General features: G+C 38.8%; 1 protein-coding gene across 1 annotated transcript in view; it reads right to left on the bottom strand.

Moving 5' to 3' along the window:
* The window catches only part of DNAH3 (dynein axonemal heavy chain 3), a 236,259-nt gene that overhangs the window by 165,069 nt on the left and 53,564 nt on the right, over nucleotides 1–17,626 (bottom strand). The window contains 4 exon segments of the mRNA XM_005697585.3: nucleotides 503–617; nucleotides 6,095–6,186; nucleotides 10,044–10,255; nucleotides 17,093–17,237. Of these exon segments, the coding sequence (XP_005697642.1) occupies nucleotides 503–617; nucleotides 6,095–6,186; nucleotides 10,044–10,255; nucleotides 17,093–17,237 (564 nt within the window).

Genomic DNA, 17,626 nt, shown 5'->3' on the forward strand with positions numbered 1-17,626 from the left:
ATTCAGGAGGCTGTTCAGCTCCTTTTCAACAGAAAGCTGGTTGCTCTGAATTAAAAGGCTTTTCTCATTTGAAAATGCATCCCTCCATGGTGTCTGGAAGGAAGGCTGAGTGGTACAGGAAGGCAGACAGGAGGAAACAATCTAATGCAACAGCATGGTGGTTCCAGACAACAACATTGTATTAAAACCTTCAAAGCTGCTAAGACTAGACCTTAACTATCCTACCACAAAAAGGAAAGGAGAGGTATGTGACATGATAGGGGTGCTAATGGTAATCATATTGGCTGGTAATCATAGTGCAATATGTAAAAGTATTAAATCAACACGTTATATACTTTAAGCTTACAAATGTTATATGTCAATCATGTATCAATAAAAATTTTTAAGACAGATTAGAGATCCTTCTTCCTGATTCTCTTGCAATTTTGAAATGAATCCCTTCTGTAATTTACTACATAATAAATGGGCTCTCAGGGGATTGAACTGTTGGACTGAGACTCACAGTGTCCCTGTACTTCACAAAGTTGAATGTCATGTTAACCCAGTCTAACTTCATTTTCTCCAAGTTTTTCTCCAGAGAGTATTCCTTACTGGCAGCTGCACCGATGGGCTCCAGTCTAAAGAGGAAAGAGAGTGATAGTAACATCGACAGAGGAGGCATCAAAAATACATTAAAGGAGGAATTTCAGCTCAGCCATTAGAGAAATTTAAAAAGCCTTTAATTTTACAAAAAGTTTACCATCCTACTCTAACATTTACCAGTATCTCCAATGTTTTGCAAGATTTCTTTACCCTTGGCACTGTTGACTTTTGGGGCTATATTAAAGGCTGAATTGTATCTCTCCAAAAATCATATTGAAGTCTTAACCTCCAGTGCCTCATAATGTGAGTTATTCTGTTTGGACATAAATAGTTCTTTGCGTGCTAAGTCACTTCAGTTGTGTCTGACTCTGTGACCCTATGGACTGCAGCTTGTCAGGCTCCTCAGTCCATGGAATTCTCCAGGCAAGAATACTGGAGTGGGTTGCCATGCCCTCCTCCAGGAAATCTTCCTGACCCAGGGATCGAACCCATGTCTCTTATGTCTCCTGCATTGGCAGGTGGGTTCTTTACCACTTATTTTGGAAGCCCAAATAAGTCTTTAAAGCTGTAGTTAAATTAAAATAAGGTCATTAAAGTGGGTCCAATCCGATATGACTGGTATCATTTTTTTAAAAAAAGTATTTATTTATTTAGCTGTGCTGGGTCTTTAGTTGTGGCATGTGGGATCTTAGTTCTCCAACCACGGATTGAACCTGGGCCTCCTGCATTGGGAGTGCAAAGTGTTAGCCACTGGACCAATGACTGGTATCCTTATTAGAAGAGGAGATTAAGATACATACATAGAGGGAAGACCACATGAGGACACAGGGAGAAGGCAGTCATTTGCAAGGAGAGAGGCCTTGGAAGAAACCAAATCCCAGCCCTCAGTCCCTATCCCCTGCCCCCACCCCCAAGAAAAACCCCCTTGACCTTAGACTTCAAACCTACAATTGTGAGCAAGTAAATTTGTGTTGTTTAAGCCAATCGGACTATGGTATTTGTTATAGCAGTACTAGAAAACTAATACAAGGAGATAATTCTTTGTCGTGAGCAGCTGTCCTGTGCACTGCAGGATGTTTAGTAGCATCCTTGGCCTCAACCCACTAGATGCCAGTAGCTGACTCCCCTAGTCCTCACCCCTTGCCAGTTGCACCAACCAAAAATGTCTCCAGGTGTTGCCAAGCATCCCCTCGGAGTGGACATCCCCAGTTGAGAACCACTATTTTAAGCATTAAAACAAAACCTTTTTTCCATTTTCATTTACTCCTTATTATCCCTATTTACTTCAGAATTATTGGGCTTCCCAGGTGGTACGAGTGGTAAAGACCCTGCCTGCCAGTGCAGACTTAAGAGACGCAGGATTGATTTATTATTGACTTCTTATTCAGATCTTAGAACTTCCGTTAATTTATATGATGGTTTTTTCTCCACTTTCTGTCCATACTTTTAAAAATCATATCTGATATTTTCCTGATGCATTGGGCCCATCCATGGAACAGCCCCTCTAGAGGTTCCATAGAAAGAGAGACATAATGAGAGAAGGGGAAAATAGATTCCTTTCTTCTTCTTTCTGCAGGAGAGCTAAATCCAGGTGTGACTGAAGAACTAGATACCAGTTCTTCTGACTCCTAATCCAGCGTTTCTTTCTCCCCAACAATGTGCTTTCTGCCCTATCAGAGGAGCAACAGAATTGCTCACATGTGGTCAGCCAAACAGGACAACTGAATTGAGCTGAAAACCCAAATTTGGCCTCACAGAGGGAAGTAGAAGAGGCATGGATAACGCCAGATGAACACCTCAGCAGCACGGTCACCATCCTAAATGTGACCTTCTCAGGAGACAACTAAATTGAGTGAGCATATAGAGAATAATAAAGGCAGGTGTCAACCTAGATGAGTATGAGACAAATAGGCTGGATGTGTGGCTGTGACTAAGTCACTTGACAGGCCTTCAGTCCCCATTTGCCCATATCAAGGGTTTTGGTATAATTAAATAAGACAAAATGCTTGGAAATGTGCCTTATGACTTATGATTATGCAGATAATTGCAGGAGAGGATTAATAAGGTTGGGAGTCCGTGAAGTATATCAAATTGACCTTATCCAAATGCACTGTTAGTCACTCAGTCATGTCTGACTCTTTGTGACCCCATGGACTGTAGCCTGCCAGGCTCCTCTGTTCATGGATTTCTCCAGGCAAGAATACTGGAGTGGGTAGCCATTCCCTTCTCCAGGAGATCTTCCCAACTCAGAGATCAAATCTGGGTCTCCAGCACTGCAGATGCTTTTACTGTCTGAGCCACCAGGGAAGCCCCCCTAACTAACTGTGGGCTGTGATAAAACTACCTTAACTACAGAGAGTGGGCTATAGAGGGCACCATACCTCACTAATAGGTGGTAGCTGAGAACTTAAAAATTAAGTCAGTTCGGGTTACATGCCTTATCTCATAATCCTCACAATAACTCTTGATCACCTAGCTACTATTATTATTTCTATTTTACAGATAAGGAGACTGGGCACACAGAGGTTAACAACTTGGCCAAGGCATCACCACTTCTGGATTTGTCACAGCTGAGCACGGTGGCAAGAAGCGTGGCAGTATGCTGTGTATTTGCTCACCCTCTGTCTCCAAACGTGGGTTTATCTTTCAAGGCAGTAAAGAGTAACAGTTAAGGCTCTGAAGTCAGCTAGCCTGGGCTCAGGTCTTGGTTCTTGTGACTTCTGGATAGTTACTTAATTTCTCCAATCAATTTATTTTCTCATCTGTAAAACGTGACTAAAATTACCTAGAATATTATGTTGTTGTGATGGATAAGTTGGCTAATGCATATAAAATACTCACTGCAGCATAATTGTTCTAGAGCTGCTATTTCTTGGGAACATCTTACTGGGGAAAATGAGGCCCTTTAATAAAATTACATAAACCTGGTAAAAATGATGTGTCCAATCCCAAAGAAAGGTAATGCCAAAGAATGCTCAAACTACCACACAATTGCACTCATCTCACATGCTAGTAAATGCTTAAAATTCTCCATGCCAGGCTTCAGCAATACGTGAACCATGAACTTCCAGATGTTCAAGCTGGTTTTAGAAAAGGCAGAGGAACCAGAGATCAAATTGCCAACATCCGCTGGATCATGGAAAAAGCAAGAGAGTTCCAGAAAAACATCTACTTCTGCTTTATTGACTATGCCAAAGCCTTTGACTGTGTGGATCACAATAAACTGTGGAAATTTCTGAAGGAGATGGGAATACCAGACCACCTGACCTGCCTCTTGAGAAACCTATATGCAGGTCAGGAAGCAACAGTTAGAACTGGACATGGAACAACAGACTGGTTCCAAATAGGAAAAGAAGTATGTCAAGGCTGTATATTGTCACCCAGCTTATTTAACTTATATGTAGAGTACATCATGAGAAATGCTGGGCTGGAAGAAGCACAAGCTGGAATCAAGATTTCTGGGAGAAATATCAATAACCTCAGATATGCAGCTGATACCACCCTTATGGCAGAAAGTGAAGAAGAACTAAAAAGCCTCTTGATGAAAGTGAAAGAAGAGAGTAAAAAAGTTGGCTTAAAGCTCAACATTCAGAAAACGAAGATCATGGCATCTGGTCCCATCACGTCATGGCAAATAGATGGATAAACAATAGAAACAGTGACAGAACTTTAGTTTCATGGGCTCCAAAATCACTGCAGATGGTGACTGCACCTATGAGATTAAGAGATATTTGCTCCTTGGAAGAAAAGCTATGATGAACCTATACAGTGATTTAAAAAGCAGAGACATTACTGTGCTGACGAAGGTCCATCTAGTCAAAGCTATGATTTTTCCAGTAGCCCTGTATGGATATGAGAGTTGGACCATACAAAAGGCTGAGCATTGAAGAATTGATACTTTCTAGTTGTGGTGCTGGAGAAGACTCTGGAGGTTCCCTTGGAGAGCAAGGAGATCCAACCAGTCAATCCTGAAGGAAATCAGTCCTGAATATTCATTAGAAGGATTGATACTAAAGCTGAAGCTCCAATACTTTGGCTACCTGATGCAAAGAGCTGATTCATTGGCAAAGACCCTGATGCTGGGGAAGATTGAAGGCAAGAGAAGAAGTAGGTGACAGAGGATGAGATAGTTGGATGGCATCACTGACTCAATGGACATGGGTTTGAGCAAACTCTGGGAGACAGTGGAGGACAGGGAAGCCTGGCATGCTACAGTCCATGGGTTCGCAGAGAGTCAGACATGATTGAGCGACTGAACAACAATAACAATAAATCAAAAATATTATAATTTCAACACATAATCACTATTTAAAATAAGTATTTTGCTTTTTTTTCTTAATAAATCTTTGAAGTCCAGCCTATATTTATACACTCAGCACATCAAATTCAGAATAGCTACATTTCAAAGGATGAGAGGCCACATGTACCAAGCTGCTCCTGTACTGCACAGCACTGACCTGGAGGATTTGTTAAAACACAGATTGCAGTGCCCTGAATTTCTGATTGAACAAATCGGGGTGGTGCCTGAGAATGTGCATTTCTAACAAGTTTGCTGGTGATGCTGATGCAGCTGGACTGGGGTCACAGTCTGAGAACCATGTGTGTTTAGTGAGCCCAAACCCAGCTGCCTAATGGGGTCTTTAGTCTCAGGAACACATCTCCCCATCCATCACCCTGAAGGAAGTATGGAAAAACAAACAGGGTTCTGAGAATCTCTGGTCATAAAAACAGCAGTTTCAACAGTACAAATTCTCACATGCAAACTCTAGGGGCATTTGGAGAAGGAGAGAAAGCAAGTGAGGAGATCTCTCATTTGACCATATTTCATTTAGCTCAGAGAGCCCCTCCTGTTTGTTGCTGTTGTTTAACAAGGAGGAAACTGAGGCCCAGAAAAGTGCTATGGTCTTGCCCAAAGTCTAGCTGGACTTGGAGCTCAGGTTCAAAGAACTCTTTAAAAATTTTTATTTTTGAAATAGAATCTCTAACTCAATTTTCTAGTCATAATCTGACATCAACTCTGCAACTGGAGGGACTTCCCTAGGTGGTCCAGTGGCTAAGACTCTGTGCTCCCAATGCAAGGGGCTGGGTTCAATGTCTGGTCAGGGAACTAGATCCCACGTGCTGCAACTAAAGATCCCACATGCCACAATGAAGATCAAAGATCCTGCAACTAAGACCTGACACAGCCAAATAAATAAATATTAAACAAAAAACAGAAACTCCACAGCTGGAGACAAAAGCTTCACCAGCTGCTGCTGCTGCTGCTGCTGCTGCTGCTAAGTCACTTCAGTTGTGTCCGACTCTTTGTGACCCCATAGACGGCAGCCCACCAGGCTCCCCCGTCCCTGGGATTCTCCAGGCAAGAACACTGGAGTGGGTTGCTAGTCAGCTGAAATAGAGGTTATCCTAAACCAAAATGAGAAATGTAGCTTGCTATATGGCCATTCAGTCACACAAGTATAGGAAATTACAGATACCTTGACCAAAAACTTTCTGAAAGGAGAAGTCTTACTTTTCAATGAATTTGCCAAATCCAAATTCCAGCATATTTGAGAGACAAGTCGTTTCAGTGGGCTTTATTTCATAGCCGACAATCTCACTGATCTGCAAAGAGAAAAAAACAAGTGTGCATTGTCCAAATTAGTGTTGTTCAGTAGACTTCTTGTGATGACTGAAATGTTCTATAGCTGTGCAGGAGCCACCAGTCACATTCAGCTGGTGAGCCCTGAGATGGTGGCTAATATGATTGAGGAACTGATTTTCAAATTTTATTTAATTTTAATTATTTATATTTAAATAGCTGAGTGTAGCAAGTGGCTAATTAACTGGACAGTGCAGGTCTAAGGATCTGGGAGGCAGCCTAGGTAGGGCCCAGCCTGCATTGTGTCTGGTTTACTGGGGGTTGTTCTCCCACCAGAACTTGGCATAATGCAAACATGTGGGCACCTTACGGGTCCCACACTACCTAACAGTCCTCACAACTAGGTCCAGTTTTGTGCTCTCAGGTGGTGAACCAGGGCAAAATGTGGTTCATGCTCAGAAGCTGCTGGATGTGCTGAATCAAATGAGGAAGTCATGAGGACATGGGACAGGCAGATTCCCAGATTCTGTAATCTGGGGGTGCTGGGAAAGAGGAAAATCTTCCTTCCAACTCAGTGTACTAACTGGTTGGAAATGTTAGCACTTGTTATGACCATTCCTTTGGTGTAAATATTACCCAACTTTATCTTTTAAGTGAAAATATCCCCGTGAACAGTCTTTGATGAAGTCTATGATGGCTTTTGAGCCCTTTTATAGGGATTGAGAGATCTGGGCAGCATGAGGGTTATGTGTGCTCAAGAAGAGCATGCGGGTTGGGGGAATGAAGCTCTGTAAAAAACCTTCCCTATTGCCCAGTTTTGTATTAGTCCAGCTCCAGTAGGACTAAAGAATATCAGAACAGGAAGGGATATGAAAGTTGCATCACATTCTGTCTTATTCAGCCCTGTGTCCCTGGGGCCTGGAATGTAGCATCAATAAGCACTTGTGGAGTGAAAGCATGAGTGAATCACCCAATTCACACAGCTTCCAATCTGGGTTCTGAGATCACCTGGAGGACCACTGAGGTAATGGAAATAACAAAAGCGATATTACTGCAGGCTTACTATGTGATAGGCACTGTTGTAGGAGCTTTACGTACTTCCTCCATTCTCTCAACAAGGTGAGGAAGGTACTAATACATTATTATTCCCATTTTACATAAAAGGAAACTGAGACAAAGAAATTAAGTATCTTGTTTATGACCATTTAGCTAATAGATCATAATAGCCATTTCAGAATTGGGATTTGGATCTAATTCTGACGCCAAATCTCTCATCCACCATACATTAGTGTTTCCCATAGGTCTTCTAGGTATAGTTGTACAGATTATATACTGCATAACTCTAGAAAGTACAATTCAAACTGTAGGGCACAAAAATAGCATTCCCTCAAGAACAAACAGCACAATTGTTTCTGGTGGCTCTGGGCCCTCATTTATTCTCTAATTCTGCAAGTATGACTTTAGAACAACACATTATCTCTAGGGTTAAATGTCATAACAGTGTAAAGCACTTGGCATAGCACTTGGCCTGTGAAAGACTCAGAGATTTGTAGTTTTATTTTTAAATTGCTTTGTTAATTATACAGATTAAAAAGGTATCTGGTTTTCTAACTCTAAGAGCTGAAGTTATACTATCCAATATGTAGCCACTAACCCCCTGCAGTTTTTGAGAACTTGAAATGCAACTAATTCATATTGAAATGTGCTGGGGTTTTATAAAAGCATGCCATATTTCAAAGAGAGATCACATAAACATTTTTATAGTGATTATCTATTGAACTGATAATGTTTTAGATATGTTTGGTTAAATATATTCACAATTTATTTTACCTGTTTTTACTTTTAAAAATGTGGCTACTAGAAACTTTAAATTACATGCATGCTTATTATTTCCACTGGGCAGCAGCATCCTAGAGAGTCAGCTTTGGTACATATCAGTGCACCATTACCTGTTCTATCCTGTTTTAAACCACAGTGGGGGTGGCGGAGCTTGGTGGGCTGCCATCTACGGGGTTGCACAGAGTCAGACACGACTGAAGCAACTTAGCAGCAGCAGCAGCAGCAATAAATTTTATGTTTCAAACATGGAGACTAGCCTTTCTTGCTCAAGTTCTGGGAAACGGTCAGAAATCTCAAAACAACCACCTCACAACCCTAGAAAATCCATTTTGTAGCCTTGAGAGCTACAGATGGTTAAGCCTATAGAACCCCCGCCAGAGCCAAATCTGTGAACAAGAATCTCCTGAGTTGGCACTGAGAATTAGAACTGAGAATGCGTTCTCTATGACCATAGAGACAATTTATTGTTCTTCAAATCACTGTTGGGAAGATGAAATGAGAGAATCCACATAAAGTATATCACAGTATTCAGTACATAGTTGGTACTCAGTACACATTAGCTATTATTGTTATTATTTTAATTCCAGGGAATTTCTCCCCCAGTCTATCCATCTAAGTGGCTTATAAGTGAGAATTATTAACGTCTAGGAACGGTTGGGATTTTTAAAGTGCCCAACTATGAGAATACTATCACAGGGGAAGCAGCAGATGGAGAGAGGAAGGATTTCTGAGCCTCCTCTGTAACACTGTTTAAATGCCATTGATGAGGATACTTTCTATAATGCCATCTCATGGAGAGAACTAGCACTGCTGGAGGGCATCTGGCTACCTCACTCTCTAAATGGGTCAAAGTTCTAGTCAGGTTAGATCCACAGGGAGAGGCACCCCGTGAGTACCAAGTGAGGCAGCTATCCCCGTACAGATCTCTCTGCTGAGGCAGTTCAAGACCCAAAGTCTACTAGATGTCTTTGCTTTGTTCTTTAAGTCCTATGCTTATGTCTTGAATTTCAAAACTCCTAATAAGGGTGCTCTCAGACTGCTTCTAGAGAGAATGTCCCTGGTCTTGTGCATGCTTTGCAGAGAGGGAGTTTCAGGGAGGGATCTGTGCACGGACAGCCAGTCTCATCTCTGCCTCCACACAGAGCAACTCCCTGGTAGAAGATGTTTCAAGGCCATTGCTAGCTCTCGAATGTGATCATCATTTTAGAAACACAGTGAGTTTCCTTTTTTCTTATTAGTATTCACACCACATTTGTCACCTTGATTGCCTGTAAAAATCCCTCACACTAGATTGCTTGTAAAAATCCCATCGTTTTCAGGGAGAATAATTATTATTCTCATTTATGGACTCAAAAGGACTGAAGAAAACAGTGCAAAATTATTTCTGAACATAGCCTGCTGGATGATGAAGCTGAAGTAGGAATCATTTGGCATCATTAGGAGCCCCCAGAAATAGACTTTCAGTTTTGTGTAGCCTAGGTCAAGGAACAAATACAGGCCCCTCTCATTGTAATTTGAGACCCTTATCATCTTTTGGGGCTCCCCAGGTGGTGCTAGTGGTAAAGAATTTGCCTGCCAATGCAGGAGACAAGAGAGACATGGGTTCGACTCCTGGGTCAGAAAGATCCCCTGGAGTAGGAAATGGCAACCCACTTCAGTATTCTTGCATGGAAAATTCCATGGACAAGGGAGCCTCATGGGTTACAGTCTACTGGGCCCCAAAGAGTCAGACACAACTGAGCAACTGAGCACTATTGTCTTTAGGACCCTGAACAGCGAGGTGCTTAGGAAAGCAGATAAAGAGAGCTTTTGTGGCCACTGGCTGGACTAATACTCAACCACCAGCAATGGGGTCCCCAAAGAAAAGGATCAGCCTGCTCACGTGGAGAGGCAGGAAGGGTATCACCACCTTTACTCTCTTGGCCTCAAGTAGATTTTCCTTTCAGAAAGAAAAATTTTGACCCATTAATGGTTCCTGCCTTCCAAAGGGCTATCAGGACCAGAAATGGGCTGGGCTGGTGGGGTGGGCAGTGACAAGGACCTGCTGCCAGTGTCGGTCTTTCATTCCTGGGTTGCAGGAAATGGTGAGGATAGGGATGTGCTGCTTGAATTTATCAATCTTGATTTTCACATTCTCTGCTAAGCGCCTAGGTGCAGGCATGTCCGCTAAGGTCTTGGTCAATTTGTATATTGTCCTCCACATATTCCCTATTTCTTCTGCGATTTCCTCAGCATTCAGTAAAAAGAGGGGTCCTGAAATAGAAAAGATGGGGTGGGAGAAAGGTCAGATCACCAAATAGTGTTAATCACACATACCTTAATTCTCTGAATTTATAATTATGTCTATGGCATGACACTGTTAACAAGCACAAGCTTTGGAGTTGGTCTGAAACCTCTACCTAACCAGTGAAGCCTTGGGCATACTAATTGAACTTTTCTAAGCCTCAGTAGCCTGACCTGGGACACAGGGATAATAATGGGTACCTAGGTGGGTAGCTGTAAAAATTATATGAGACAAATAAAGTGGCTAATATAATGCCTGGCATAGAATGTTAGTATGGAAGCAATTGTTAGAGTTAAGTTGTAGATCCTATTACAGAAGTATCAAAAGGTGTTCCACAAATGCTGTGAAATATTAACAATTGGAGAATGTGGGTGAATAGGAACATGGGAGTTAATTGTACAGTTCTGAGAGATTTTATGCAAGGTTGAATATTAAAAATAGATATTCTTTAAAGCAGAAAATGACATCTCATTAAAAAAAACTTTGCCAAAACATTCATTTTCTTTTTTTCTTTCCCAGATATCTTTTAACATTTGGGTTTCACATTCAGTCTTTCCATGCTGCTGCTTTCTTCTCCTTTTATATTTCAAATTAGTATTAACTCTTATATTATGATGTTGCTAATTAACTCAAAAACACTTTTCTTTCAGGGCTGCTGAGACTAAAAATAAACTTATTCATATAACTTCATTAATAAATAACATACTTTATCAGCCCACACAATTTTGTTAAGAACTAGAATATTACAATTTTTTTCAAAGAAGGAAAAATATGCACATTTCTTTATATATATATATAAAGATACAATATATAAAAAGAATCATACACCATGTTTAAGTGAAGTTTATCAGCAGAATGCAAGGTTGATTTAATATTTGAAAATCAAGCAATATAATACATGATACTAACAGTCAAAAGAAGGAAAATCACATGACAATGTAAATTGAAGCAGAAAAAGCATTTGACAAAGTCCAATATCCATTCATGATAAAAATCCTTAAACAAACTAGGAATAGAAGAGAATGTCCATAGCCTGATACAGAGCATGTGTGAAAACCTACACTATCATTATATTTTTATACATATTAAGTATATACAGCTTTTTATATGTCATTCAGACTACAAAAAAGTGGTTTTGTTCATGTTTGGGAACGCATGTAAGAATTAAAGATTTTAAAATTTAAAAAAAAAGTGGTTTAAAAACATAAAAGCGAAAAACCCATTACACTTAATGGTGAAAGATGGAATACTTTCTCCCTAATATTGGAACTGAGGCAAGAATTTTTATTCTCATAACTTAAGAACAGAAAAGATAGTTAGAAAAATCCCCCTATACTTAGGAAATTAAACCACATACTTCTAAATAACACATGGTCAAAAAAGAAATATCAACAGAAATTTTAAAATATTTTGAGGTAAATGAAAATAAAAATTAACATCAAAAGTTGTAAGATGTCACAACCCTTATAATATTCAGTGAAAAGGCTTCCCACTAAAATCTGGAACAAGACAAAGATGTCCATTTTTACCACTTTTATGCAGTATAACATTAGAAGTCCTAGGCATAGCAATCAGACAAGAAAAATAAAAATGAAAGGTATCCAGGTTGAAAGGGAAGAAGTAAAACTGTCATTATATGCAGATGACATGATACGCTATATAAAAAGGCCTAAAGATTCCACACAAAAGCTACTAGAACTGAAAAATGAATTCAGCAAGGTAGCAGGATACAAGATTAACATATAGAAATTGGTCGCATTTCTTTATACTAACAATGAAATATCAGGAAAGAAATATTAAAATCTTTTAAAATCTCATCCAAAAAATAAAATAAAATATGTAGGAATAAACCTGAGCAAGAAGGTGAAAGACTAAGAACTACAAAACATTCATAAAGGAAACTGAAGATGATTCAAAGAAATGGGCATTTATCCCATGCTCTTGGACTGAAAGAAGCTAAAATGGCCATACTATCCAAAGCAATCTATAGATTAAACATGATTTCTATCAAAGTACCCATGACCTTTTATCCCCACAGAACCACAACAAACAATACTAAAATTTATATAGAACCATAAAAGACTCAGAATTGGTAAAGAAATCCAGAGGAAAAGAAATAAGGTGGGACTCATAACCCTTCCAGACTACAGATAATACTACAAAGTTACTGTAATGAAAAGAGCAAGATTATTGGCACAGAAATGACATGGATCAATGGAACACAACAGAGATCTTAGAAATAAACCCATACAGCTATGGTCAATTAACACAGCAAGAATGTCCCCTCTCACCACTCCTTTTTCAACATCATTATGTGGTAGTTCTAGATAATGCAGTAAGACAAGACAGGAAATAAAAGGATACAGATTGGGAAAGAAGACACAAAACTTTATTTGCATATGACAGTATCATGTACATAGAAAATAGGAAAGAATCAATAACAAACAGAAATCTCTGGAAAGTAATTCACAGCTACAGCAAAGTTGCAGGGTACATGGTTAATAAACAAAAGTTAATTGCTTTCCTATATGTTATTAACAAACAGTGTGGACTGGAAATTAAAAACATATCCATTTACATTCAGTTCAGTTCAGTTCAGTCGCTCAGTCGTGTCCAACTCTTTGCGACCCCATGAACTGCAGCACGCCAGGCCTCCCTGTCCATCACCAACTCCTGGAGTTCACTCAGACTCATGTCCATCGAGTCAGCACCCTCCAAAATTGAAACACTTAGGCATAAACCTAACAAAATGTGTACATTATCCATATAAGGAAAACTATAGAACTCTAATGAAAGAAATTAAGGAAGAAGGAAATAAGTGCAGAAAAAAATTACTACTCATGTATAGGAAAATTCAGTGTTGTCAAGATGTCAGTTCTTCCCAGCTGGATCTATGGATTCAGCACAATCCCAATCAAAATACCAACAAGTTTTTTTTGTAGATACTGACAAAACTGATTCTAAAGTTTATGTGGAGACAGCAAAGACCCAGAATAGCCAATATAATATTAAAGGAGAAATGTAAAGTTGGGGGACTGTCATTATCCAGCTTCAAAACTTACCATACAGCTATGATAATCAAGTGTATTTTTGGTAAAAGAAGAGACAAATAGGTCAGTGGAACAAAATAGAGAGCCCAGAAATAAGGCCCACCATAGTCACCTGATCTTTCACAAAGAAGCAAAGGGAATAAAAAAGAGAGCGAAACTTTTCAGCAAATAGTTTTAGAATAACTAGATATCCACATGCAAAAACTAATGTAGATGCAAAGTGTACAGCCTTGACACAAATTAATAAAAATGGATCATGGACTTAAATGTAAAATGCAAAACTATAAAAATTCTAGGAGATACACAGCAGAGATCCATAGCAGAAAAATCTAGAGGACCTTGGGTTTGGTGCTAACTTCTTAGATACAAAACTAAAGGCATGATCTATGAAAGAAATGACAAACTAAACTTTATTAAAATTAAAATCTGCTTTGTGAAAGACACTGTCAAAAGATTGAAAAGATAAGCCAAAGATTAGTAGAAAAAAACTGCAAAACATATATCTGATAAATGATTGCTGTCTGAAATATACAAAGAACTCTAAAACTCGACAGTGAGAAAACAAAATTAATTTTAAAATAGGTTAAAAAAATGCTGCCAAATCCCAATTGTTTTAATATACACAACAAAATTTAAAAACATGTATCATAGCTTTATATAAAATACATGTATAAAATATACATCATAACTCTTAAAGAAATGGGAATACCAGACTACTTTACTTATCTCTTGAGAAACTTGTATGCAGGAAAAGAAGCAACAGTTAAAGCCAGACATGGAACAATGGACTGGTTCAAAATTAGGAAAGGAGTATGTCAAGGCTATATATTGTCACCCTGTTTAGTACATCATGTGAAATCCCAGGCTGGATGAAGCTGGAATCAGGATCACCAGGAGAAGCATCAATAACCTCAGATATGTAGATGACACCACTCTAATGGCAGAAAGTGAAGAGGAACTAAAGAGCTTCATGATGAGGGTAAAAGAGGAGCATGAAAAAGGTGGCTTTAAACTCAACATTCAAAAACCTAAAATCATGGCATCCAGTCTCATCACTTCATGGCAAATAGATGGGGAAAAAGTGGAAACAGTGACAGATTTTACTTTCTTAGACTCCAGAAATCACTGCAGATGGTGACTATAGCTGTGAACTTAAAAAAATGCTTGCTCCTTCAAAGAAAAGCTATGACAAACCTAGACAGTGTATGAAAAAGTAGAGATATCATTTTGCTGACAAAAGTCCCTATAGTCAAAACTATGGTTTTTCCAATCACATACAGATGTGAGAGTTGGACCATAAGGAAGGCTGAGCACTGAAGAATTAATGCCTTTGAATTGTGGTGCTAGAGAATACTCTTGAGAGTCCCTTGGACTACAAGGAGATCAAAGCAGTCAATCCTAAAGGAAATCAATTCTAAATATTCATTGGAAGGACTGATGCTGAAACTGAAGCTCCAATATTTTGTCACCTAATCTGAAGAGCTGACTCACTGGAAAAGACCCTGATGCTGGGAAAGATTGAGGGCAGGAGGAGAAATGGGTGATAAAGGATGAGATGGTTGAATGGCATCACCGACTCAATGGACATGAGTTTGAACAAACTCTGGGAGATAGTGAAGGACAGGAAGTCTGGTGTGGAGCAGTTCAAGGGGTCACAAAGAGTCAGACATGACTTAGCAATTGAACAACAACAAATAAAAAGAAATACATGTAAATTTAACAAAACATGTATAGAATTTATATGCTGAAACCTACAAAACGTTGGCAAAACGAAGTCAAAGAAGATTAAAATAATTAGATACGCAATGTCCATGGACTGGAAGATTTTGTGGTAAAGATATCAATTCTTTTCCAAATTGATCTCTAGATGTAATATATTTCCAATCACAATTCCAGCAGATTTCATATATAAACGAATAAGCTGATTCTAAAATTTTATATGAGATATAAAGACAAAGGTACTGTAAAAGTTGGAATATAATTTGAAAAAGAAAGTGGAATTTATATGACAGTCTCAAAAAGACAAAGCTGTAGTAACAATGAAGAGATCAATAGCTGCTAGGTGTTAAGGCTGTAGAGAGTGTGATTAGGAAGGAGTAGTACAAGGAAGTTTATTGAAGTCATTGGAACTGATAAACAAAATATAAAAAGTTTAAATGTATTATCTCTAACAAAAAGACTAAAATTACAAATACTAAATTACAAATACTAAATTACAAATACTTCCTTAACACCATAAATATTTTGTGCCTCAAATCAACAAAAAGCATCATGTTTAAAGGTGACATTCTAGAAGAATTCCATTAGAATCAGGAATAAGACAAAGGTGTTCATTATAACTACTGTTTAATTTGGAAGTGCTAGTTAACACAGAAAAGTGAATTTTAAAAGAGGTGTGAAAGTTGGATAAGAAAGCTGTGGTACATATACACAATGGAGTATTACGCAGCCATTAAAAAGAATTCATTTGAATCAGTTCTGATGAGATGGATGAAACTGGAGCCGATTATACAGAGTGCAGTAAGCCAGAAAGAAAAACACCAATACAATATACTAACACATATATATGGAATTTAGAAAGATGGCAATGACGACCCTGTATGCAGGACAGCAAAGGAGACACAGATGTGTATAACGGACTTTTGGACTCAGAGGGAGAGGGAGAGGGTGGGATGATTTGGGAGAATGGCATTGTAACAGGTATACTATCATGTAAGAATCGAATCGCCAGTCTATGTCCGACGCAGGATACAGCATGCTTGGGGCTGGTGCACAGTGATGACCCAGAGAGATGTTATGGGGAGGGAGGTGGGAAGGGGGTTCAAGTTTGGGAACGCATGTACACCCGTGGTGGATTCATGTCAATGTATGGCAAAACCAATACAGTATTGTAAAGTAAAATAAAGTAAAAATAAAAATTAAAAAAAAAAGAGGTGTGAAAATGATAAATAAGGTAAAATATTCTAAATGTGTAGATATGATTGAGTACTTGAAAAACTAAAATGCATCCATAAAAATATTATTCAAAACTGAAAATTATTTAAATAAACTGGTTTACTAATAGAAAAAAGTGAGAGAGCACATAAATAGACTTATTAAACATGGAATTCAATTGATCAATAAACATTCAACTTCTATTAAAGGAAAAAAACACTTTTTTGAGAATAAAAGTAAAGCTCTTATTTCTCATGTTTGTTGAGGGTATGAGGAATGGGCACTCAAATACTGCTAGAAGAATATTAAATTAAAACATAACTTTTCTGGAAAGCAATACCAATAATATAAGTAAATTCTAAAATCCTTATATTTTTATTACAACTTTTTCTTTGATCTAGCCATTTCACTTCCAGTAATTTATCCTAAGAAAATTATCATTATTGTATCCAGAAAATTGGCAACAAAGGTGTTCCTCATAGTTGTGTTTATTATATTGAAGCCCTGGCATAAAGCATCAGCATAATAGGGGAGCTGCCATCTTATCCTCCCACCACTTGCCTCTCTGAGTCACTATCCAATCCATGGCTTTGAGTGGTTGCCCATTCTATTTTATCCTAGCTACAGGTCTAGCTTTTTGATCCCCACCTTCCATCATTATCACATCAGAAAAATTTAACTATGGTTGCCTTAATCCAGGATATGAGAATATGATAAAAAGTCCAGCCATAATCTGAAGTCCCAGTCTTATTTCAGAACTGGCTGGGTTGATTCTGCTACCCTACTCCCATCCTGTCCGAGTAGAGTGAAACTGCGGCATACCATTCATCCATTCCTCTGACTTGGTGCTAAACTCATAGGCGGTCACCCACAGCTGCTCATAAGGCACTTTGTTGGTCATCACAGTTTGCAGAAGAGGGAAGGTACTCTTCTCCTTTTCCAACAGCTCCTCCTCCTTATTGATCAACTGCAGGGCAAAAGGGGATGCTGTTTATTGGGTGGGTGGTTCTTTTGAACCCCAGAAGCCACCATGGCAAATTCCTCAGCGCTTTGAAAACCAAGTTGAGGAAGATGCATGTTCATCTGGAGAGTAAGACCAGAAAATAAGGTATGAATTCAAGCAAGAAGGTCTCTCTGTTACCTCTGAGGGTCATGGCACCTGAGATCAGTGAGTGAAACTTTCCAATAATTGGCCACTTGCTCCATCATCTTTGCTTCCACCGTAACACATACATATTCCCATTTTCACGAATTTTTATATGTACTTTAACTGTTAACACAATGTTACCTTCTTGTGCTTAACTGCCTCAAAGGTAAGAACTTTAATGATTAAAGAACTTACTACTGTAGACAACT

The sequence above is a fragment of the Capra hircus genome, chromosome 25 (assembly GCF_001704415.2).
Source record: "Capra hircus breed San Clemente chromosome 25, ASM170441v1, whole genome shotgun sequence".
Classification (NCBI taxonomy): domain Eukaryota; kingdom Metazoa; phylum Chordata; class Mammalia; order Artiodactyla; family Bovidae; genus Capra; species Capra hircus.